Source organism: Anolis carolinensis, chromosome 3 (assembly GCF_035594765.1).
Source record: "Anolis carolinensis isolate JA03-04 chromosome 3, rAnoCar3.1.pri, whole genome shotgun sequence".
In the NCBI taxonomy this organism is placed as follows: Eukaryota; Metazoa; Chordata; class Lepidosauria; order Squamata; family Dactyloidae; genus Anolis; species Anolis carolinensis.
In genome coordinates, this window is record NC_085843.1 from 187,603,901 (window position 1) to 187,627,738 (window position 23,838).

A 23,838-nucleotide genomic window follows, 5' to 3' on the forward strand; every position below is an offset into this window, starting at 1 on the left:
AAGCGCAGACGGGGAAAAAATAAAATAAAAGGGGGCCCGGAAGTCTTGCCGACGCAGAGGAGGTGGATCACTCTTCATCCTTTTTCTATGCTCACATTTGCTTGCCGCGTGCAGCTGTTTCTCACACAGACGAGCGGCGACTTTCATCGTGGGCGGGGCCTAGTTCCGGAAAGCGAGAGCAAGCCGGGCTCTTTTGACTACCTCTGTAAATTCTAAGGGGGCGGGGCAAGGGGCGGGGCCTGCTTTTCGCGCGAAAAAGGACCTCGCTCTCTGGTGATTCTGGGAGGAAGCGTTTTCTCTCAGGCGGCGCGAGGGAAGCGGGCAGAAGAGAAAACATGCCTCTGGAGCAGCACGAGGAAGGCAGCGCTTCCGGCCTCGTCCACGCCGGTAAGAAGGGGCCGGAGCACAGTGGGCAGCCCTCACACTCCCCCCCCAATTCCCACTGCCTTTGGGGAAAGCGAGCTTCCTTCCATTCTTTTTGTGCTTTCTTTCCTTCCTTTCATGTGTAATATGCCGCGAGGAGAAAACAAAGAGGGTGAGGGTTGCTGTGAGTTTGGGTTGCTGAGGTAAAGGTGTGTTCTTGTACAAAACTAGCATTATTACAATTAACCCTTCATCCTTTAAGGCATATTTCATAAAATATTGAGAGTTATTTTAATAATAAATCTTTATTTACATCCCGCTTTACCCCCTCACGTGACACAAAGCGGCTTAACATTAAAATCATAGACAACAGAGTACATCACAATAAATATAGGCATAATAAAATTAGCAAATTAAGAAAAACAACTACAGTATACATTCACAGTTCATGTGGCATTGTAATATTTAAGTCAATTGGTTGTACATTAGAGTCTCACTTATCCAACATAAACGGGCCAGCAGAACGTTGGATAAGTGAATATGTTGGATAATAAGGAGGGATTAAGGAAAATCCTATTAAACATCAAATTAGGTTATGATTTTACAAATTACCGTAAACACCAAAACATCGTGTTATACAACAAATTTGACAAAAAGTAGTTCAATATGCAATAATGATATGTAGTTATTAATGTATTTATGAATTTAGCACCAAAATATCACAGTGTATTGAAAACATTGACTACAAAAACATTGACTACTAAAAGGCAGACTGTGTTGGATAATCCAGAACGTTGGATAAGCAAATGTTGGATAAGTGAGACTCTACTGTATCTTCTTCTGCCTTCTCTCATGGTCTTCTGGTCTTCATATATTCCTTTCCAGTTCTTCTTCAATGGGAATTGAGCTTCACTTTTTTGATAAGATTATTTCACCTTAAATATTTCATTAGTACAGTAGAGTCTCACTTATCCAACATAAATGGGCCGGCAGAATGTTGGATAATAAGGAGGGATTAAGGAAAAGCCTATTAAACATCAAATTACATTATGATTTTACAAATTAAGCACCAAAACATGTTTTACAACAAATTTGACAGAAAAAGCAGTTCAATACACAGCAATGTTATGTAGTAATTACTGTATTTAAGAATTCAGCACCAATGTATTGAAAAGATTGACTACAAAAACAATGACTACTAAAAGGCCGACTGTGTTGGATAATCCAGAACATTGGTTAAGCGAATGTTGGATAAGTGAGACTACTGTATCTACCAAGAAGCTCTAGAATTTTCATTTAGATTGTTAATAGGTTAATATTTATACCATTTTATCATTATCCTGCTGTCTCTTTCTGTCTTTACATCAAATATATTTTCCACCTACAACTCTAGGGTTCAAAAACTCTTAATTTAACCATAATCACTCCGTATGATAATTATTTAATTGATTATTTATTTACTTTACTTATGCCCCACCCTTCTCACCCCTGAAGGGGACTCAGGGCAGCTTACAAACTATGATAATAATTCAATGCCAGATTTAGACAATACCAATAAAGCACAATATTATAATATTGTAAAACATATGCATATCAATTATAAATAGTAAAATTATATACTGCCCTATCTCCTCAAGGGACTCAAAGCAGTTTCCAACACAACAGAAAACATACAAGTCAAAACATACAGCAATTGAAACATTATACACATAATCAAAATTCATAAAACAATAGTCATAAAACACATAACCAAGAATTTAAAACCGAATGACTGGGCTCCATCAATGAATCCAGGTATAGTGGCCAGGATTTAACATTGGAGTGGCCAACTATAAAGTGCTAGGAATGCCAGGTGCTACAATGCAGTGTGGGCAGAGGTGGATAAAATGCTAAACAAGAGCATAGCTAAAAGGTCCGGGAGCTCTATTCAAAAATCTGTTTAAACCACCAAGTTTTTAGCTCCTTACGAAACAAGGAGGTTTGCCTGATCTCTCTAGGAAGGGCATTCCAGAGCCGGGGAATCTTTTAAATAATGTTAAATAATCTTTTAGATAAATAATTAAAACATATCAAAAAGCTAGCACCAGCTGAGCTTCATAAACATTAAACCAATTGCTTTTGTCATCCTTATACAGGTACTATTATACTTGTGGGTCATTAATCCCCAAAGGCTTGCTTAAATAGCTAGGTCTTAATATTTTTCCTAAAGCTTAAGAGTGAAGGGGCTATTCTGATGTCACTGGGGAGGCAGTTCCACAGCCTCAGGGCCACCTCAGAAGGCCCTGTCTCTCGCCCCCAGTTTACATAAGTTGGCCAATATTCATCAGCAGGGTTATGAAACCTAGGTCTTCATGTGTTGAGTTAAATGTTGTGTTACATAACACTTATGCTGAATGAAAAACTGGATGCACAACAGAATGTACAGTGAAATATGCCTCACAGGCACCATAGGACCAAATGATGCAATTCCACTTCTATGGTCTTGAATGAATATGAAAATTGAATATTAGACAAAAATGTATGACATTTCGGTATGTGGATTTGTTATACACAAGGGACAGTAGTATTATAGTATACAATATAAATATACTTTATATTATAAACTATAATATAAGAAAACTATAGTTTACAATGTATGTAAACTGTAATATTCTTATAGCCCTTTTTAAAAACTTTCCCTAATCGCTCCTGGAGGACAGATCTCTCCAACTTCTCTTTCTCAAGGTTTTGTTCCCATCTAGCCTTTTTATATCAATTTGTCTCTCTATATGTACAGTACATACATAAATACATGCATGTATAGCTCTCTCACTATATATATGTGTATGTGTGTGCTTCTATAATGTCTACATCATTGATATTGTGCATTTTTCAATTATAGTTTCTTAACAATTGACTAATCAGAAAGCATCCATCTCTTAAGCTTTAACATACAAAATACAGAAGATAACCATATATTATTTATCGTATTTTTAATTATCAAGTCTTCTTTAGGCATCTTCTTTTGGTTCCTTTCTCCCTTTGTAGCCCCCCTCCCTTTCTCAAAGCCTTTGAGAAAAGGAATCCTTTCCTTCCTTCCTTTGCATCCCCCCCTCCGTTCTTGCTCAAAGCATTTGAGAAGAGGCTTCCTTCCTTTTTCTTTCTTTCCTCTCTTCATTCATTCTGTCCTTCCTCCATCTTTCCCCTCCTTTTTTCCTTTCTTCTTTTGCAGCTACCCCACTCCTTGCTCAGAATAGAATAACTTTATTGTCGTTATACATTGCATAATGAAATTAGATGCTTTACCCAGCACACATCACAAGACAACACACTCATCCCTCCACACTCCCCCACCGACTGCTCTGAAGAAAGGGATCTATTCATCCCTTCCTTTCTTCTTTCTTTCCTTTTTCTTTCTTTCCTCTCCCCCCTCATTCTTTCTTTTCTTCCTCCTGTCCTCCCTCCATTCCTTCAGGGCCCGCTCACTCCCTTCTTGCTCAAACTCTTTGAGAAAATCAATCCATCCTAACTTCCTTTCTTCTTCTCTTCCACTTAGCTCTCAGGGTGGTTCTACATAGGCAATACAATGCAGTTCAAAGCCACCTCGAGGTTGGAGTGTCCACAAAACATAACTCACCCCCTCCCCAATGCATGCTGCAGCAGGTATCCAGCCAGAAAAAGCAGATTTAAAAAACTTAGGGGAGGTTCTGGAGCAAGCCATAAAATCCGCTGCAGCTCATCAGTGTACATCCCATGTAAAGCTGGACTCTAGATCAGGCATGGGCAAACTTTGGTCTTCCAGATATTTTGGACTTCAACACCCAGAAATCCCAGCCGGCTTATTAGCTGTTAGGAATTGTGGGAGTTGAAGTCCAAAATACCCGGAGGGCAGAAGTTTGCCCATGCCTGACCAAGCACTAGTCAGGATAGTGATAGCACTGAAGCACCCCCCCCCCCCCCACACACACACACACTTCTGGCTGCAGATAAATAAACACATATACACACTTAGAGGAAACCACAGCATTCCCAGGGGAATGCTCACTTTCCACCTCTTGCTATGCTCCAACTTGCTCTAGCACAGGCTTGGGCAAACTTCAGCCTTGTAGATGTTTTGGACTTCAGCTCCTACCATTCCTAACACCCTACGAATTGTGGGAGTTGAAATCCAAAACAACTGGAGGACCGGAGTTTCTCATACCTGCTCTAGCATCCTGCTGGATGAGGTAAGAAAAAATATTCCTGGTTTCAGATTGATCTGCAATCAGCAAATTTTGGTGGCCATTATCCCATCCCCTAATTGGTTACTCTGAGGTGGTCTTAGGTTACTCCACAATGGACTGGCTCACTTGAATCCACATCCTGACAGCCTGTGTTGAACCATTCTCGTTATCTCTTTATCCAATATGACATTGGCAGTGGAATTTTCACCCAAAAAATAGCTTCACTTCATTTTCTACCCATCTACACCATTTTGCCTGCACCTCCTCTGAATATCTATTACTTTAGATCAGCTTAAGTCAACTGGTGACTTGAGGGCACACAGAGAAGGGAGGGAAATGGGTAGAATCTTAATTCTGACAAAGGGAGTGACTGAGCCGCTTTGCATGATTTGTAGGGCATTTTTGCAGGCTCAATATTCAAAGAAATCAAGAGAAACAGAATAAGAGGAAAAGCTTTTGTTATTAACGAGACAGGGGAGATCTTTTCAGTTGGTGTTACAGGAAGTTTTTGAACATTCAATGACTCCTTAGTCTTCCCCCTTTCTGTTTTGTGTATGGCAATATGTTCTCCAAATTCATGTATTTGATAATTAATTGTGTTCTTTGTTTTCTGATAGGACTCCCGCAGCCAGAGATGGCTGAGGAAATAGAAGCAGCTGTGATCACACCATCTATGCTACAGGAGGAAGAGAAGCTTGAAGCAGAAGGGAGAGAGAAGGAAAGGCAGTTAATGGAGGTTTGTGTCCTTTCTGTAAGCTATTCTGAGGGCATTTTGACTTATGAGGTCAATTAATATTGACTAAATAGCTAGAAAAATGCCATGTATATTCTTGTACAAATCAACATTGTGTGTAAATTGAAGGCAGGTTTTGGGGCACAATTATGGATTGTGATATGATCTGTGGCTAAGTTGAGGGGCATTCTATGGAGATGGGAAAGCAGGAGCACTGTCTAGGGCCCAAGGCACCCATGCCACTACCTCCGCCATTCCCCACCCAAGCATGGAAAGAGGCCAGAAGTGGTACCACGGTGGAGAAAGCAGAGGGGAATCGGTGCTTCTGTACATTCTCCAGGTACAGGGCTAAGCTCTTGTCTTTCTCTACTCTGTTCATTTTTAAAAATACGACTTAAGTTGCAGCACTTAAATTGACTTGCATAAGTCCACCCAGGTTTTTCGGGGTTGATTTTTTGACTAAAGTTTATAGACTTTTTCATGAGTATATATAGTAAAACTTTGACAGCATCAAAAATCACTACTTGACTTACGAGTTTAATTTGTTCTGTGATCAAGGTCTAAACTCAAATTGCTCATATCAAGGACCATCAAGGGAGTAAAGGTACCATCACCAGGGGCTTTGAGGAAAGAGGCAGCCTTTGTTTCCTTTGTTGCCTCTGGCTCAGCTCCTGGAACTCACTCCTTGCAGAACTGAGGCCCTGGCCCTGTGATTCTGCGAAGCCAGGCCCAGCAAGAACACCTGCCTGCCTCCAGAGGCTGGGGCATAAAAGGACCACGCCTGTGGGAGCCCCAGCCATCGAGGGCCTCCACCATCTTGCTCCCTGGGGGAGCAGGGAGGATATATAAAGAAAGGGTGAAACTATGGAGAGGGAGATGGTGATGGGGGAAGAGAAGGGATCTGTGTTAATTGCTGTAATAGCATGTTTTATGCATATGTATTTGTTTGATGTTTTTATAGTTTTAATGGTTTTAATCTACAGTTGTATGTATTTTATTTAGATATGTGATATATTTTTATATATTTGTTAGGCATTGAATTTTGCCATTTATTATGTTATAAACCGCTTTGAGTCCCCCCAGGGGTGAGAAAAGCGGTATAGAATGCAGTTCATAATAATAATAATAATAATAATAATAATAATATCTGAAAGCAGATTTCCCCACTGAAATGCTATTAATCCATTCCAGCCCCCCAAAAATCAACACAATCCCTCCCTTTGTGCTGTCCTTAAAATAGGTCCTGGTTTGGGATGGCATTTCTAAATATACTTTGTCTCCAGGATAATGTTAGAATTGATTGGCAGTGCCATTGAATACAGTGTACTATTGACTTCAAATGAGTTATTAGTTTCACTTCATGCATCTTGGAGTGAAAAATTGTCCATTAAATAAAAAAAAGTTTACCTTGATCTTTTTAAATCTTTTTCTCCGATAATCCATCCAATTCCAAACTTCCATCATGATCATGCTTTCATGGGAAAGTTCAATGGAGGGGAAAAAACTAATGGCAATTGAGGAGGCCATTAAAGTGCAATTGTAGCTTTATTGGCCAGCTAACAAATTACACATTTTCTCTAGTTCTTTGCAGATGATCATGATTGCTTACATTTAACAAAATGTTAACTTTGCAGTGAAGAGATTTTGATTTTAAAAAATTACTGCAATACAATATCCAGATACTCTTGAATATACTAAGTAATTCCTTCTTTTTTGTTTCAGGCTCATATGTCCCGGGACAGAGACTCACATGAAGCTCGCTACAAGAGGCTTCAACACTTGCTTGAAAAAAGCAATATTTACTCGAAATTCTTGCTGACCAAAATGGAACAGCAGCAATTGGAAGTGAGTGGAAAAGTTGAATATACTATATTTACTTCAGTCAAATGTGCATCTTTTTGAATTGGATTTTGGCTACTGTCTGAACATAAACCATTGGTAAAAACATAATCAGAAGCCTTGTTTTCTGAACAAGACCAAAAACATTGCACCCTTTTGATTGGCTCAGAGTTTACATTGCAAACTTCAACCTCTCTGTGTCATACTTTTCTTTCCAACTTTTCCTGGATAATGGCAGGTGTTTTACAGAAATGTGTTCTTCTCTTTTTAAAGGAGTTACGAAAGAAAGAAAAACTGGAAAAAAAGAAAGCGGTGTTAAATACTTCAAAGGTAAAAGAAATCTTGAAGACTAGATGAATAGAGGGTGAGCTCTGTGCATGGCAAAATTGTTCACTTGATTTTCTTCCAAGTATTTTGTGCCTGAACTGTTTTCAGTCTAGTTAGGATTAAAATCCTCATGTATAAACAAAAATTCTGTTGGAATATTTAAAAAGTCTGGATTCTTTTGTCACAACCCAGAGCATAAAAGACCTTTAACCATTTGAGGCATTTCTACTGGACAATGGTTTACAGATGTAGTGATAGCAGAGAAGATTATCACTAGTTCCCAACAACACATGGAAGCAGTCATTTCTCTGTTCCAGAGGTCCAGCAGAGTCTCAAAAAATAATCTGTTAGGATGACAGGAAGATGCCCCAGAATCATCAGGAAATTAGATCTAGCAGTTTGCTAGGGTGCATCATTGTAATCAGTCAGAAGATCTGAATTTCAGAAAAGCTAAACCCACAATGATTATAAGAGGAAGTTCCCACAATTAAAATCACCATTGCTCCATCTAACACAGAAAACAAGAACCCATTTGTGTTCTGAAGCATTAGTGGGATCAAGCACCACTTGGTACAGAACCATAGTCATCATAGTAGGCATGAAGTCCTGTATCATTCTTGAGAGGGCAATTTCAACATTGATCATATAATCATAGAAGTGGAAGAGACCACATGGGAAATCCAGGCCAGCCCCCTGCTATGCAGGAGCATACAATCAAAGCGCTCCTGACAAATGACCATCCAACTTCTGCTTGGAAACCTTCAGAGAAGGAGATTCTGCAATGCTCAAAGACAAAGTATTCCACTGCCGAACAGCTCTTACCATCAGAAAGTTCTTCCTATTTAGGTGGAATCTTTCCCTGTGTTTTGAATCCCTCGCTTCATGTCCTAGTCTCTAGAGCAGCAGAAAACAAGCCAGCCCCCTCAATATGAAGTGCTCCAGCACAAGAAGTTGAGAGCTCTTCTCTGGCTAGTTCATGAGGGAAGACTGGAGCAGTACAAAAAGAGAATATATTCTTTACTGGCCAATCACTTTCTAATATGTTAAAACCCAGCAAATTCAGGATAGGACACCTAATAAGGGGATGGAATCACAATAGATCACGGAAACTTCTCTTTCTTGTCCTCCAAGGTTTAGCTTGGTAGGAAGAATTCTGAGGCGACTATAACCAAATCCCTATAATACAAGCAACATACCAAGTCATGGATCGCTCTTACTTTTCCATTCATCACCAGCATTTTCCACACAGCATACTTGTCACCCACACTGTCCAGGCTCTTTGCACAGCTTGAGGCCAACAATCATGCTGTTCCCTTTTCTATTACAATACAACATAGTCTTCCCCCTGTATTTTCCTCACTCCTTTACAATTGCAGTGATTGCTGTGAGAATCTTATTACATCACCTTTTCAAAGTGCACCCTTCCTTATAGGCTGCAACAACCTCAACATTAACAGTTGTAAAGATAACTTTTGCCTTTTATAATTCTGTTAAATGTAGGTAACATTACCTCTTTCAGATGCAGGAAATGCCTTATGTGCCCCCAAATGGCTCCTCTCCAATCACTTTGGTGTCAACCCATTTTTTGGCAAACTCCCTGAGGCTAGGCCCTGTAAAGTGCAGCTTTTATTTCCCAGCACAGACAGATGGTGCCAACTGAGCTGGAAATGAGATGATTCTTCTATTGACATGTTGCATACATCCACTTTTTTGCTGAAAGAGGAGCAAAAAGCCCAGCCACACGCCCTCTCATCAGGAAGGAATCTCTATCCTTATCCAACAGAAGGGCAAGAAGCCTGTCTTGTGTGGAACACGCCCCTCTTTCAGTGGTGGAAGGGGTCTTTGTCCCCTTCCCTAGCTGAGGGAGGGACAGGAAGTCCAGTTATACAGAGCGTGCCCTTTTCTCTGCAGGAGAAGTAGATTAAGAGGAAAGAAGAATGCACACTTGGCACCCAGGGCTTGCCAGTGCCTTCATTGCTTCCTTTGGTCCACTTCTCATCCTGGTGGGTGTTTAATTATTCACAGTTTTTCCACTTTTGTGTGTGTGTGGGGGGGGGGGATCTGTGCCCCTAACCCCCACAAAAGTCGAAGATTGAATATATGACTTTTAAAGGTACAAATTATATTGTTCCAATTATTTTGTTTTTATAGGATGAAAAACTAAGGATAAGGAGAGAAAATAAACCAGGTGTGTCTTATGCAATTCTACAAGTAAAAATATTTTGCTATTTTTGTTGAGTAAATACTGATGCTGAAATCTCTATAATATTCTTTTACAGCTGGAAGAAAGCGAGCCAGAGAAGATGAAACATACAATATCTCTGATGTCATATCAAAAGAGGTAAATTGCTTTCCAGAGGATTTAATGACCATGTAGGAATTAAATCTCAGCTGACTATGGTGTATGACTATGGTGCATCTTGCCATGTTTCAATACTCAAATCAGGTGATATGGTTGCAGTACTTTGTTAAAGGAATGCTGGATACTAGAAAAGGAATGTATGTTATTGAAGCACAGAAGAAATTAAGTAAATGAGTATCAAAATTATCTTGATAGAAACATTGGGGTTTTTTCTAGATTCCAGAAAAATTCAAAACACTTCTGGTCCCAAGTATTTTGGATAAGGTATACTTTACCTGCAATTGTAGTAATCAAATGTGTGTGAAAAAGGAGGTAAGGTCTAATGTTAGGCAATGATGTTTGTTGAATACACATAAGCAGGTTACAAATACAGATTTGCCATTATGTATATATCAGTGTTTCTTTGTGTCCAGCTGAGGGTAGTCAAAACAATTATGATGCTGAAAACTAAATCTTGTAAGAAAGGGTTGCAAAACCAGATATGTTTTGACTGCAAAAGAGACAATTAAGATAACATTTTCAAATAACCAAAGGGCATATTTACAAGCATTTTTTGGCGTTGCTGAGTAGAAGGTAGAACCAAACAACAGTGTTTGGTTATAAGAAACAGTGATTATGTTCAGCATTAGAGGGAAACTCTATCTAACAGTATGATACGTATTGCAGTGAAATACACTCACTTTGAACGTGTTAGGGTCTTGGTTAGAGGGCTTTTGGATGAGATATCTATCAGTTTTAATAATAGCTTCTAAATTCCTTTCACGTCAACTGTTTTTAAGCCAGGTGTCACCCATATATCTGTGCATTTCATTTTTATAGAAAGGTAAATGATGTGATCAATAAAATTTCACATGTAGAAAGTAACCAATAACCATGTTTTTTCTATGGTTTAGTAACTTGTTCTATTAGTTTCCCCATGGGATGGTTACTTTAAATTGATTCTACCAAACATATATATATGTAAATGAAATGTCTGTGTTGCATTACTCAATATGTTAACAAATCATTTATTATATTTATATTTTCTGTTAGCTTGTGGAAATACTTCTTTAATACTCTGAGATTTAATGTTAAATTCATTTCAAATTCGAACCAAACCATTTTTGCCCATTTTCATTCTTTCGTAGGAGATTTTGTTAGCAGCCAAAAAAAGTAAAGATGAAAAAAGTAAGGTATGTTGGCTTTGTTTCAGTCCTGTTTATAAATATTAATTACTTGGGAAACAAACATTTAAGATTATTTCCTGCTGTTTTCACATCAAATTCTACATAATATTCTTATTTCTGTTTCTATAATTTCCTTGAACAATCATGAAGGTTAGCTTTATTTATTTATTTATTTATTTACAGTATTTATATTCCGCCCTTCTCACCCCGAAGGGGACTCAGGGCGGATCACATTATAACACACATAGGGCAAACATTCAATGCCCATAAACACATCAAACAGAGACTGAGAGACACACGCAGAGGCAAGTTAACCTTCTGAGGGGATGTTCGATTCTGGCCACAGGGGGGAGCAGCTGCTTCATCATCCACACTGACGGCACTTCCTCATTCCAGGTCGTAAATTAGTTAATCTTGCCTCCCCACTTTATAAGTGGTACCTTATCTCCTACTTGATAGATGCAACTATCTTTCAGGTTGCTAGGTCAGCAACGAGCAGGGGCTATTTTTTATTTTTAATTGACGGGTGCTCACCCCGCCACGGGCTGGCTCGAACTCATGACCTCATGGTCAGAGAGATTTAAGGCAGCTGCTCAACAGCTGCGCCACAGCCCGGCTTTAAACATTTTCATTATTTTTAAGTACTATTAAAGTGTATTTAGTTTGAAATATGAATACTGAATATAAAGTTTGGTCCTTTCTTTCTCCACTTCTAATTAAAGGAGGCTAATTGTCTCATGTAGGGTATAATTCTACTTACCTATTCATTAACAGCTCAAGGCCCTTGCAGTTTAGCGAGTTCCTCTTCTCCAAGTCTTTATATTGTTTCCATCTGAATGCCTTGCTCAATGTTTTCAGACATAACTGTTCCATAATATCTCACTTAATAAATCTTCTGATAAAGAAATTCCTTTTTACAAAAAAGCTTCAGCTAAAAAGCTCCGAAACCATCTTTCTGTCCCAGGCATTCATCATTTCACCAATAAATACACAGTGCTGTAGGGGCAGGACAATGGCTTAAACCTTGGTGGATGTGTTCCTCTACCACTAAGGTGAGAAACTAATAGACAGGCACTTTTGTAGCAAAATTCAGCAGTGACATTGCAGATGCAAAATTGATCACCATGGCAGGTGTGGTTAGCCTCCAGAAGACTTTTACACACTTCCCCCAATACAACAATTTCCTCTCTGCCTGGAGATCACATTCTCCATTCTTTCTGTCTCACAGACTGGACAATTAGCCGTCTCTGCATACCCAGAATCTCCCTCAGGCTTTTCATGATTTGTTCAACATATTCAATTTTTTCTCAAGGGATTTAAGAATCCCTAAGACCTCTGTTCCCAGCCTGGGATCTCTTTCCCAGCTGACTTAAGAGTCCCTTCAAGCCCTTGATACCTCTGACCTCTTCACTATGAAAACACTGTTTTTGGTCACTGTAATGTTCATATAATGGGCAGGGAAAATTAATGCCCCCTGTTGCAGCACCCAATTTAAATCTATATATATAAAAGGATAAAGAAATTTTGGCCTAGGACAAAACAACAAAACTACACATCCCAGAAACACTAAACTTGGCAGCTAAACTCATCCATGCCTCTACATTCATACAACAAAAATAAAAGAAAAATAAAGTCCTAATTAGAGGAAGATGAATAATTGTTTTTATCAAATTGCTGCCAGTTAGAAGGCTAAGCTCCGCCCACGTGGTCTCCTAGCAACCCACTCAGCCCAGGGGACAGGCACAGTTAGGCCTCATTTAGGCCTCTTCCACACTGCCTATAAGATACAGATTATCTGATTTGAACTGGATTATAGGGCAGTGTAGATTCAAGGCCCTTCCACACAGCTATATAACCCATTTATAAACTTATATTATCTGCTTTGAACTGGATTATCTTGATTCCACACTGCCATATAATCCACTTCAGTGTGCATTTTATACAGCTGTGTAGAAGGGGCCTCATATAATCCAGTTCTAAGCAGATAATATAAGATTATAAATATACAGTACAGTCTCACTTATCCAACATAAACAGGCCATAAACAGAACGTTGGATAAGTGAATATGCTGGATAATAAGGGATTCAGGAAAAGCCGATCAAACATCAAATTAGGTAATCATTATACAAATTAAGCACCAAAACATCATGTTATACAACAAATTTGACAGAAGAAGTAGTTCCAAGTGCAGTAATTCCATGTAGTAATTACTATATTTACAAATTTACTACCAAAATATCACAATGAATTTAAAACACTGACTACAAAAACATTGACTACTAAAAGGCAGACTGCATTAGATAACCCAGAACATTGGATAAGCGAATGTTGGATAAGTGAGATTCTACTGTAATATGAAATAATTAATGTGGTGGGATAATACAGAACAATATAATCTCTAAAACCAGGACAGTAAATAAAGAACACCACTCTGAAAACAAGGGCCAGCTAACAGCTCCCAACAAAAAATTCACTCAGGGAGGAAGCAGCCAGGCTTTAAAGCTGCAAGGCCATTACATGCTAATAATTTTCCCTAATTGCAGCATTAATACTTGCCTCCAACCGCCCAAAAAAAAAACCAATCAGAAATATTGTATATTCACAAGCTTTAGGAAATAATATCCCCTGATGATGCAGCGTGTTAAAGCGCTGAGCTGCTGTACTTCTGGACTGAAATGCCGCAGGTTTGAATTGGGGGAGCGGAGAGAGCCCCCACTGTTAGCCCCAGCTTCTGCCAACCCTAAAGTTCAAAAACATGCAAATAAGAGTAGATGAATAGGTACTGCTCCGGCACGAAGGTAACGGCGCTCCATGCAGTCAAGCCACATGACCTTGGAGGAGTTTACGGACAACGCCAGCTCTTCAGCTTAGAAATGGAGATGAGCACCAACCCCCACAGTCAGACACGACTGGACTTAATGTCAGGGGAAAACCTTTACCCTTTACCTTAACTACCACCAATTCCTCAATACTTTATTTCCCATACCATCATATTTCGCCACAGCAACGCATGGCCAGGCACAACTAGTGATTCCATAAAAATAAGGTAATCCTCCAGTTGGACATCAACTTCCTCCTGCTGTCTTCAACTCATTTTCCTAGATCTCAGTCATTCACTGTACTTTGCTTCCTGCCTGCATGTTGAGGGCACTTCATTTTTCTTCCCAGAAGTCTTTACTGTGCTTTATTACTCATTTGTTTGAGAAGGGAGCAACATGAGGTCTGTCTCTGCCTGAAGATGGCTTACAGAAACATATGTGAGTCAGTATTAGGGAATTTTCTTCCAAAGTTAGAAAACTTGCTTTTGTCTGTCTATTCTTTTAAATGAGATATATTATCAGCTTCAATAAAAGTACGTTTTTAAAATGTATTTTGAACCCTTATCAAAGCAATCTATATTTTATGTCATGTTTTCTGCCATAAGATCATATATACTGCTAGCTATGCTGAACTCTGCTCTGCTATAGATACCATTTAGATTCAGTTTTCTCCAGTACTTTTCTAAAATTTAAAACAAATTATTTACTCAAACCTATCTATCAGTGCTAAATGAATTATAGCATTTAAGTCTTCCCACATGTGCTTGTGAAATAATTATCTATAAACTTCTTCCTGTAGATTGAAAGCTCTTCTGCAAAACTGTGTGCCGAAGAACTCCAGAATAATGGGGACTCGAATAGCATTATTAAGGACAGACTGACACAGACAGTGCGTCACAGTGCCAAACATTTCTTTGACCCAGTACGAAAATATAAGCAACAGCCAGTACCTTTTCAGCAACCAAAGCTCTTCACTGGAGGAATAATGAGGTGGTATCAAGTTGAAGGCATGGAATGGCTTCGGGTATGTATCTTTTTAGTGTGTGCATTTTAATCTTAGTATTTCTGGTTTAGATATTGATTATGTACATCTTTTCAATCGTCTTTCTAGTACTCCCAGACTTCTTGTCTCTATTGTGCTTTCGAACTGGGCTTAAACCTTTTCCCTTTTTGCTCAATACATTTTTATAGGACCCCAGGCATATAGGTATATAAAATAGGTGTGCAAATTGATCATTTGCTGATAATAAATCATAAAGAATTTTTTTAAAATAACTTGTGTATACATATAATTTTACCATTTATTAAAGATGAAAGCACATTTGTCTACTAATGAGATGGATGTGCTTGCTTATTTTTACATAAAGAATTAAATCTTGGTGGAATATTTGATACTGCAGGACATAGAGCATCTTCAACATTTTTCAGAATGGATCGATATTTTGATTTTACAATCATCAATACTGAGTATTCCACTTCATATAAATACAAATGGCAGAAGTATCTTTAGGACCATTTCAGAAATCCCAAGCCAAAATTCATCTAACAAGTTCTTAGGAAACAAGAACTTTAAAACAAATTCTTCTTGAACTTTTAGTGGCAGATGGACAGGTGTTTTTTATTTCAATTTAGTATATGAGTTTTTTAGAATCAAAATTTTAAGGGAAGTATTTCTGAAACTGAAATCAAGCAAAATCAGCATTTCTAAAGAAGATTGATTTTCTCTTTTTATGAAGTACAGCTGGTGCATTTGCCCCAGAATCATTGCTAACAGGTTCAAATAAAGGTCTAAAATAGCCACTAGGTGGCAAGGTACACAAATTATTTTGGGTTGTTGCATATAGAAACCTTTTAGTGTTTCCAACTTTTTCATGACCCTCACATTCAGGTATGGGTCATGACCCCATATGGGGTCACAACCCACAGTTTAAGATGCTTTGCTTTAGAAGACCATTTGTAATCAATATTGGAATACTGGATTCATGTTTGTTTCTGAGCCCCACTCAAGGTGGTATTTTTTGCGGTGCTTTTTTTTTTTTAACATAAAGCTTAAAATAGCTTGTAAAAATTTGTGGATTCTTTTCCTATTCTTGTAATTGTGGATTCTTTGATATATAACTCCAATGAGCCAGGAGAATTCTCTCTTAACCAAGAGTACACTCAAAAGTAAAGCAAATTTAAAGTGTATTAAAATGATAAGATGGTGAAAAATAATGTATAACTAAAAAACGAGTAGTGTAAAATATGAGCTAGTAATGATAAAGAAAGTTACACTATTAACAGCAACATGGCTCACAGCAACATTCACTTACTAAGGCTTGACAACTAAAAAAGACCAAGGATAACTGCAGTGAAAATACTATAAAAGACTGTGATGAAATAATGAATGAAATAGAAACGAAAGTATCATAGATAGCAACTAGTGTATAAAAAATTAGAAGAACTCTCAAATATTAAATCTGATGTTGATAACATTTCCATGCTAGTCTAACAAACTTAAGCAAAGCATTTTACATTTCCGTCTAACACAGAAAATTGTGTCTACCACTCATATAGACAATTCAAGATTTTTAATTGTTGTAGCAAAATATTTAAGCAAGTCAACTCTGAAGAGCAGGGTAAGCACAGACTGTCTGGCAGAGAAAAGCCATCCATCCTTGGCTATCCCTTTATGAGTATGTTTCTCTACTTTCTAGCCAGGCCTTATTGTCACAATGCACAACTCTGATTTTACCAGATATCAAAACCCCTGAATTTTGCAGACTTAATACCTTAATGCCAATGACCCCATAAATCTATGTTCTTAAAGGCTCTTCCAGACAGGCCCAATATCTCAGGATCCTATCCTAGGTTTTCTGTTTATCCCAGATTATTTGACAGTGCGGACTTGTAATTAGTTTAAAGCAGAAAACCTGGGATCGGATTTTGGGATATAGGGCCTGTCTGGAAGGGCCCTAAGAGAGGATATGGCAGGTCTCAGCTGTTCTTTGCTTATGATATTCCAGATCATGCAAAGAACCTAAGTTGTGCTCATGTTCACATTCTCCTCGCAGACTTTCTATAGGCAACTGATTGACTTCAATGCAAATAGCTAATAGGACTAAAGAGACCTTTAGTCAGTACATTGTTGATTTTTATGTGTTCTTGTTGTTACTCTTGTTTGTTTATGTTCCTCATTTACAGCTGAGGCCAGAATAGCTGAAATGCTATCTGCTGTTGTTTAACTCTGGCCAGAGTCTACAATTTTTATCAGAATCCCTGTTTTATATCTCAAGAGAGTATAGGTTAGTTGTGACAATTTTTAGCAGTCTTGCGATGCCCCAATTATAGAGAGAAACCAGATTGACTCAATTCCTATTGATTTTTAAATATGCTGTACTATTATTTCAGGTATTTGATTGCCTCTGCTTGGCTTGCTATAAATAATGTGTTATTTAGATAGTGGATATTGTTTAGATAGAATTGTAAATTTTTAAAATTGTGAATTGCTTTGGAAGGCATATTGTTCACTAAAAGTAATTGATAAATAGTATTTTTCTCCCATCTATGCAGATGCTTTGGGAGAATGGCATTAATGGTATTTTGGCTGATGAAATGGGCTTAGGAAAAACAGTCCAATGTATTGCAACAATAGCTTTGATGGTAGAAAAAGGAATGGTTGGACCATTTCTGGTATGTGGACCCCTCTCTACTCTTCCTAACTGGATAGCAGAATTCAAGAGGTTTACTCCTAAGGTAATATGTATTTAAAATAATAAATATATAAAAATAATAAAGCTGATTTTTATGTGTAAAGGTATCCTCCTGATGATGACAGATTCCTCTGTTTTAAGTGACATACTTTCAGAAATGTCAGAATTGTGTTCTGTTTTGTGCTTAACAGAACTTTGGAACCCTTCTCATGAGGTACAGGTATCCTTACAGATCATCCCTGCTTCCTACTGGAATAAAATAGTCAAAAAAGGCCTTTTATTATTAAAATAACAATAACATGAAATAATACCATGCTCTAATGAGGCGACAAATTGGGAAAGCACCAGAATTGAACACAATAATCTAGACAATATATAGAATACTGTTCAAACAATATAGATCAGTGGTTCTCAACCTGTGAGTCCCCAAGTGCTTTGGCCTACAACTCCCGGAAATTCCAGCTGTTAGGATTTCTGGAAGTTGAAGGCCAAAACATCTGGGAACCTACAGGTTGCGTACCTCTGATATATATGATCCTAAACATGTGCAACATTTGCTTTTGTGTGCCTTCAAGTAGTTTCTGACTTGCGGTGACAATAAGGAAAGCCTATTTCACAGGTTTCTTCAAAGTATTTGTTCTGAAGAGGTTTGCCAATACCTTCCTCTGAGACTGAGAGTGTGTCATTTGCCCAAGATCATCCAATGGCTGAATGGGAATTAATAGAATAATAGAAATCTATGATTCCGCGAATCCTCAATATCCAGAATCATAGTAATTTTAAGGTTCTGAAATTTTAAGATTCTGAGTTTTATTCACTAGGTGTATTTCATTTTGTTTGTTGATTGATTGATTGAATTAAATTATTCATGGGAGAATTGATGAAATGAACGATCAATGTGGTGCTGCATTCAATCTGCATCTGTTTTGTATCACATTTTAATTTTCCAAAAAATAGATTCCTATAATGCTCTACCACGGTGCCCAGAAAGAACGACGTGAATTGATTCCTAAAATTCGAAGGAGAGAAAATTCATTAAGTGTTCACCCAGTAGTCATTACTTCTTTTGAAATTGCCATGAAGGACAGAAATTTTCTTCAGGTGTGTAAATGCATTGTTTCATCAGTATATAGTTTTCCCTGCACATTTATGGGAATGTAAAATGTGAAAGAAATGTGAATACAGTAGAGTCTCATTTATCCAACACTTGCTTATCCAACGTTCTGGATTATCCAACGCATTTTTGTAGTCAATGTTTTCAACACATGATATTTTGGTGCTAAATTCATAAATACAGTAATTACTACATAGCATTACTGCTTATTGAACTACTTTTTCTGTCAAATTTGTTTTATAACATGATGTTTTGGTACTTAATTTGTAAAATCATAACCTAATTTGAAGTTTAATAGGCTTTTCCTTAATCCCTCTTTATTATCCAACATATTTGCTTATCCAACGTTCTGCCAGCCCGTTTATGTTGGATAAGTGAGACTCTACTATACTTACATACATAGATCCATGCCCCTGCCTCCTGAAAATGGAGAGCCCAGAGAACATTCCCAAGGCAGCCCCACCCTTAGAAGATTAATGCTGGGGCGATGCTGCCATTTCCCTAAGATGGTAATACCTTGGGAACATTTCCAAGATACTGCCATCCTGGGAAATGGCAGTGCATATGTCGGGGAGGGAGGGGGAGGATCCATCGTTACCATTGTCAAGAGTTGGTGGCAGGCGAGTCCATCACGCTAACCTATCATCTCCCAAAATGTGACTCACACAAAATATATGTCTGAAATAATTAGTTGCTTTTTGTCCGTGATATTTAAAGAACTGCACACAAATATGAATTGGAGACATGCTTATGCTTGAGACATATTCTTTCACCCTGTGATGACTATATCAGCATTTTCAGTAATCTGGCCAAAACTGCATGCAAGAAAGGTGCACCTACCTTTAAAAATGCCAGAACAATGTTTTGTTTTCCCACCTTCTTTATTTCTCCTTTGAAATAACTGGAGCCTTCTTTCCTCTAGAACTTCTCCTGGAAATACTTAATTGTGGATGAAGGACATAGGATTAAGAATATGAATTGTCGTCTTGTTCAAGAATTAAAAAAGTTTAATGCTGACAATAAACTTCTATTAACTGGAACGCCATTGCAAAACAACTTGTCTGAGCTTTGGTCTCTGCTTAATTTCTTGCTTCCTGATGTGTTTGATGACTTAAAAAGGTAGGCAGTGATCCACTTGTTTTGTGCTATGTGCTGTGTCTCTAGGACAGATTTCAAACTTTCATGAATTTTGTTAATGTTAACACATGTGTTGCATTCCTAGAACATTTTGGATTGTGTGAATTGGCCTTCAGTGTGGAAACCCGGCATAGGTTGTTCCTCTCACTGTCTTTGGCAGGTGGGACTATGTTAACAGGCTTTTGTCTTCCTTTCCCTCTTTGAAAATTATTACAGTTTTTCCCCTAGCAGACTTGAGTCCATTGTATTTTGTTCTTTACTTTTCTTGACCTGTATCTTGGCAAATGTAAACAGACTAGTGTTGGTAAACAAATTTGTCCACTGTGGTACTACACCTCTGTAAAATCTATTCACCTCTCAAGTGGATAACATGTATCCTACTCGCCCTACTCAAGTTATCTTTTTGCTGGGAAACAATGGATGCGGATGGGGAGCGAGGAGATGACTCTGACTTCCAAAAAATCTTTAATTTCTCCATTATTTATATCTTCATTTATCTCCATTATTTATCCATTGACGCACTGGGTTAAACCCTTTTACTGAGCTGCTGATTTGAAGGTCTGCCGCAAGACGGGTGAACTCCTGTCTCTCAGCCCCAGCCTCCATGCAGGGACATGGGAGAAGCCTCCCACAGGATGGTAACACATCCGGGCATTCCCTGGACAACATCTCTGTAGATGGCTGATTCTCTCACACCAGAAGCAACTTATAATATATTCTCAATTTGCTTCTGACACACTAAAAAAATCTCTTCTGAGCTGTTTGTTCCTGCAAAAAAGATTCCCTTTGTATAAAAAGCAGAAATGAATTAGCATGATAGTTCCTTCCTTCAGGTCAGCTGTCCAGTAAAACGATGGTTGGGGACATTCAGATATCCTGTGATTACATGTTCAGAGTGTGTATACTTTTTGTCGGCCTTGAATGCGCCTACATATGTCTAGCATTTATTTAGAGTGTGGAAATCTTTTATTCTAAGAATCTTGAGTTCCTTGAGAAAACCTCTAGATTTTATAACTCTGAAAATAGACTTGAAATCTTTAAGGATGGGATAAAGAGAGGATAACGAGGCTTTCGCAGTAATATATTGACCTGATATTAGTGTCTTGCAAACTTCTTTGGCCATACCTTGCTAAAATGAGTCTGAAACAAATGCATGTAATGCAATGCTATTTGTAGAACTTAGCTTTCTTCATCACAGAAATGAATCAGTATTTCGGTTTTTTTAATCACTTTTTCATTCTGTTATTTCCTCCAGCTTTGAATCCTGGTTTGATATTACTAGTATGTCTGGAATTGCTGAAGATATTGTTGCGAAAGAAAAAGAGCAGAACGTCTTACACATGCTGCACCAGGTCTAATGTTTTAATTGCTTAAAGTGTGTTCATGTTTGTACTGGTTAGTCTACCTGTTCTTTGAAGAATTTTAGCATGCTGCATTATTCCTCTTAGATGAATTGTTTGTTTTGAATGAATATTTTATTTTGGTCAGTGACCAGGATTAAAAACAAACAGTAAAAGATTAATAAAACATAGGCATTAAAATACAGTTTTTAAAAGCTGAATTAGGAGACAGTGTTAAGTTGAGAGGGTTAAAACAGTATTAAGTATTTGTATATTTAAATAGTGATTAAAACTGAGAAAATAATAAAACCATATACAGTAGAGTCTCACTTATCCAACATAAACGGGCCGGCAGAATGTTGGGTAAACGAATATGTTGGATAATAAGGAGGCATTAAGGAAAAGCCTATTAAACCTCAAATTAGGTTATGCTTTTACAAATTAAGGATCAAAACATCATGTTATACCACAAATTTGACAGAAAAAGTAGTTCAATACACAGTAATGCTTTGTAGAAATTACTGTACTTACGAACTTGGCACCAAAATATCATGATGTATTGAAAACATTGACTACAAAAAAGCGTTGGATAATCCAGAACGTTGGATAAGTGAGACTCTACTGTATTAACAAATGTAGTGTTTCAAATTCAAAACAAAATGGACTCTTCAAGATAGTTTAGAAACACCTACACCTATAATCCAGAACGTTGGATAAGCGAGTGTTGGATAAGTGAGACTCTGCTGTAGTTACTTAATACTATTCTTCCAAGGAACCATTGCACATAAACATAAATTCAGACCATGTCTCCCCATCCACAACAATTGTATTATTGAATATGTGCGCTGGACTTAATGTCAGGGGAAAAACTTTACCTTTACCTTTTTTACATGAATATGTGTGCATCAATTTCTGCAAGTACCTCTCTTGCCTGTGCATACCCATCATAAACAATAGATTTGTGCAAAAACTGTGGAGGCTGAGTCTCTCTTATCTTGAAATCAAAATATTCCAAAACTCAAAATATTTTGATGCTAGTCACCAACTAATTACCAGTTCAAATGTTAGTAGATCAATAGATACTGCTCTGGCGGGAAGGTAACAATGCAGTCATCCTGGCCACATGACCTTGGAGGTGTCTACGGACAACGCCAGCTCTTTGGCTTAAACATTGAGATGAGCACCAACTCCCCTATTAGGACACAACTAGACTTAATGTCAGGGGAAAACCTTTACCTTTACTATATTTATTTATAGCCCACTTTATCTCCCCCGAAGGTTACTCAAAGTGGCTTAACATAAAAGCACCAGTATAACAATTTAAAATATACAAATACATAAACATTAAAACGAAAATATTGTATTGCCCATGTGCAAATAATTTTAGCTACTTTTGTTTTGTGTGTTTCTATGATGAATGAATTAGTGGAACTTAGTAAATGGGTAATTCTATGCTTATGCGAGATCTTGCAAAAAGATTTCAAAACTGGAACTACTTTGCCTTCTAAAGAATCTTTCTGATTACTCAGTGTTGTATATAGGTCATATGTGTCTCCAAGAAACACAAGTAACTGGGCAGGCAGCAAGAAAATACACCCAGCACCTCTGAAATATTGTCTTGATATAGTGACCATTTTTCCTTTGAGGCGAGTAGTTTTCTATCTTTTAAATGAGTTAAAAATAAGTTTCTAAATTTTTATTAATTTATTTACACTGCAGATTTTGACCCCTTTCTTATTAAGAAGACTGAAGTCAGATGTAGCTTTAGAAATTCCACCCAAGCGTGAAATTGTGGTATATGCACCTCTTGTGAAGAAACAAGAAACCTTCTACAGTGCCATTGTAAACAAAACAATTCGCAAACTCATACAAAACAATCAGGTACTTGCTCTGGTGGCCAAAGCAGCTTTCATTTAGACATCGAATTAGTCTGTTAGCAGATGGGATTCTTTTTTTCTGAATGTAACTAATATGTGTCCATAATACTTTAGTAATTGTATGAATACTTTGTTATACCAAGTTTGAAAGGTCTTTTGTTCTTTCTCCTTAGATCAACTTTTTGCATGCTATAATAAAAAGAAAACTTCCCATGAGAATGCTCTATTGTAGTATGTAATATCTGAAGGTCCCAACATGTTTTGGCAAATGACCAGAGTTAGCAACAAGGTTGTTTGTTTCAATGATCCTTTGGTGTTTTGTGGAAGAGGTTAGCATTTACAGCCACTATTGATTTCTATAGGAAGAAGTTATTGAGTTCAGCTGCACAGGGCGACCCAAACGCCGGAATCGAAAACTGGTTAGTTATCGTGAACTTGGAGAAAATGATTCTCCTGATGAACTGGAATCACTGATCAATAAGATGCAATATGAAGTTGAAAAAGAGAGGAGGTATCTATCTAAAAATGCCTTATCTAGTTGCAGTGTGTCACATGTGCAATGTGTTTGAATTGTTAGCATTTAAAATTAACTTTGTAAAAGATGATAAATGGTTTTATCTTTCACACAGTAGACTGTTTCGATTGTAATGTCTTCTACAGGAAAAAGATTATTAGTGCATCAATAGTTCTAGTGCTTCATTGCCATCTGTAAAATCACTTTCATGCTCTGCATTTGCTGGCTTTCGCTGGCATTTTGTTGATGTTTTATTATGTCTTAACTTAACTTTTTCCTTTCCTGATTATTTCTCATCCTGTTCCTATTTACCACTTTTAAAGCTGGTTATTAATTGGGAATTAGAGCAGAG

The 23,838-nt window shown here is 37.6% G+C and overlaps 1 protein-coding gene across 1 annotated transcript in view; it reads left to right on the forward strand.

Annotated features, from left to right (window-relative positions):
• The first annotated feature begins 223 nt into the window (after nucleotides 1–223).
• The window catches only part of hells (helicase, lymphoid specific), a 36,317-nt gene continuing 12,702 nt past the window's right edge, over nucleotides 224–23,838 (forward strand). The window contains exons 1-14 of the mRNA XM_062975907.1: nucleotides 224–387; nucleotides 5,183–5,301; nucleotides 7,021–7,143; nucleotides 7,411–7,467; nucleotides 9,616–9,652; nucleotides 9,744–9,805; nucleotides 10,954–10,998; nucleotides 14,612–14,836; nucleotides 17,365–17,547; nucleotides 18,462–18,605; nucleotides 19,541–19,737; nucleotides 21,011–21,107; nucleotides 22,815–22,976; nucleotides 23,335–23,483. Coding sequence (XP_062831977.1) covers nucleotides 336–387; nucleotides 5,183–5,301; nucleotides 7,021–7,143; nucleotides 7,411–7,467; nucleotides 9,616–9,652; nucleotides 9,744–9,805; nucleotides 10,954–10,998; nucleotides 14,612–14,836; nucleotides 17,365–17,547; nucleotides 18,462–18,605; nucleotides 19,541–19,737; nucleotides 21,011–21,107; nucleotides 22,815–22,976; nucleotides 23,335–23,483 — 1,652 coding nt within the window. The 5' untranslated portion in view covers nucleotides 224–335. The remainder of the gene's footprint in view (nucleotides 388–5,182; nucleotides 5,302–7,020; nucleotides 7,144–7,410; nucleotides 7,468–9,615; nucleotides 9,653–9,743; nucleotides 9,806–10,953; nucleotides 10,999–14,611; nucleotides 14,837–17,364; nucleotides 17,548–18,461; nucleotides 18,606–19,540; nucleotides 19,738–21,010; nucleotides 21,108–22,814; nucleotides 22,977–23,334; nucleotides 23,484–23,838) is intronic.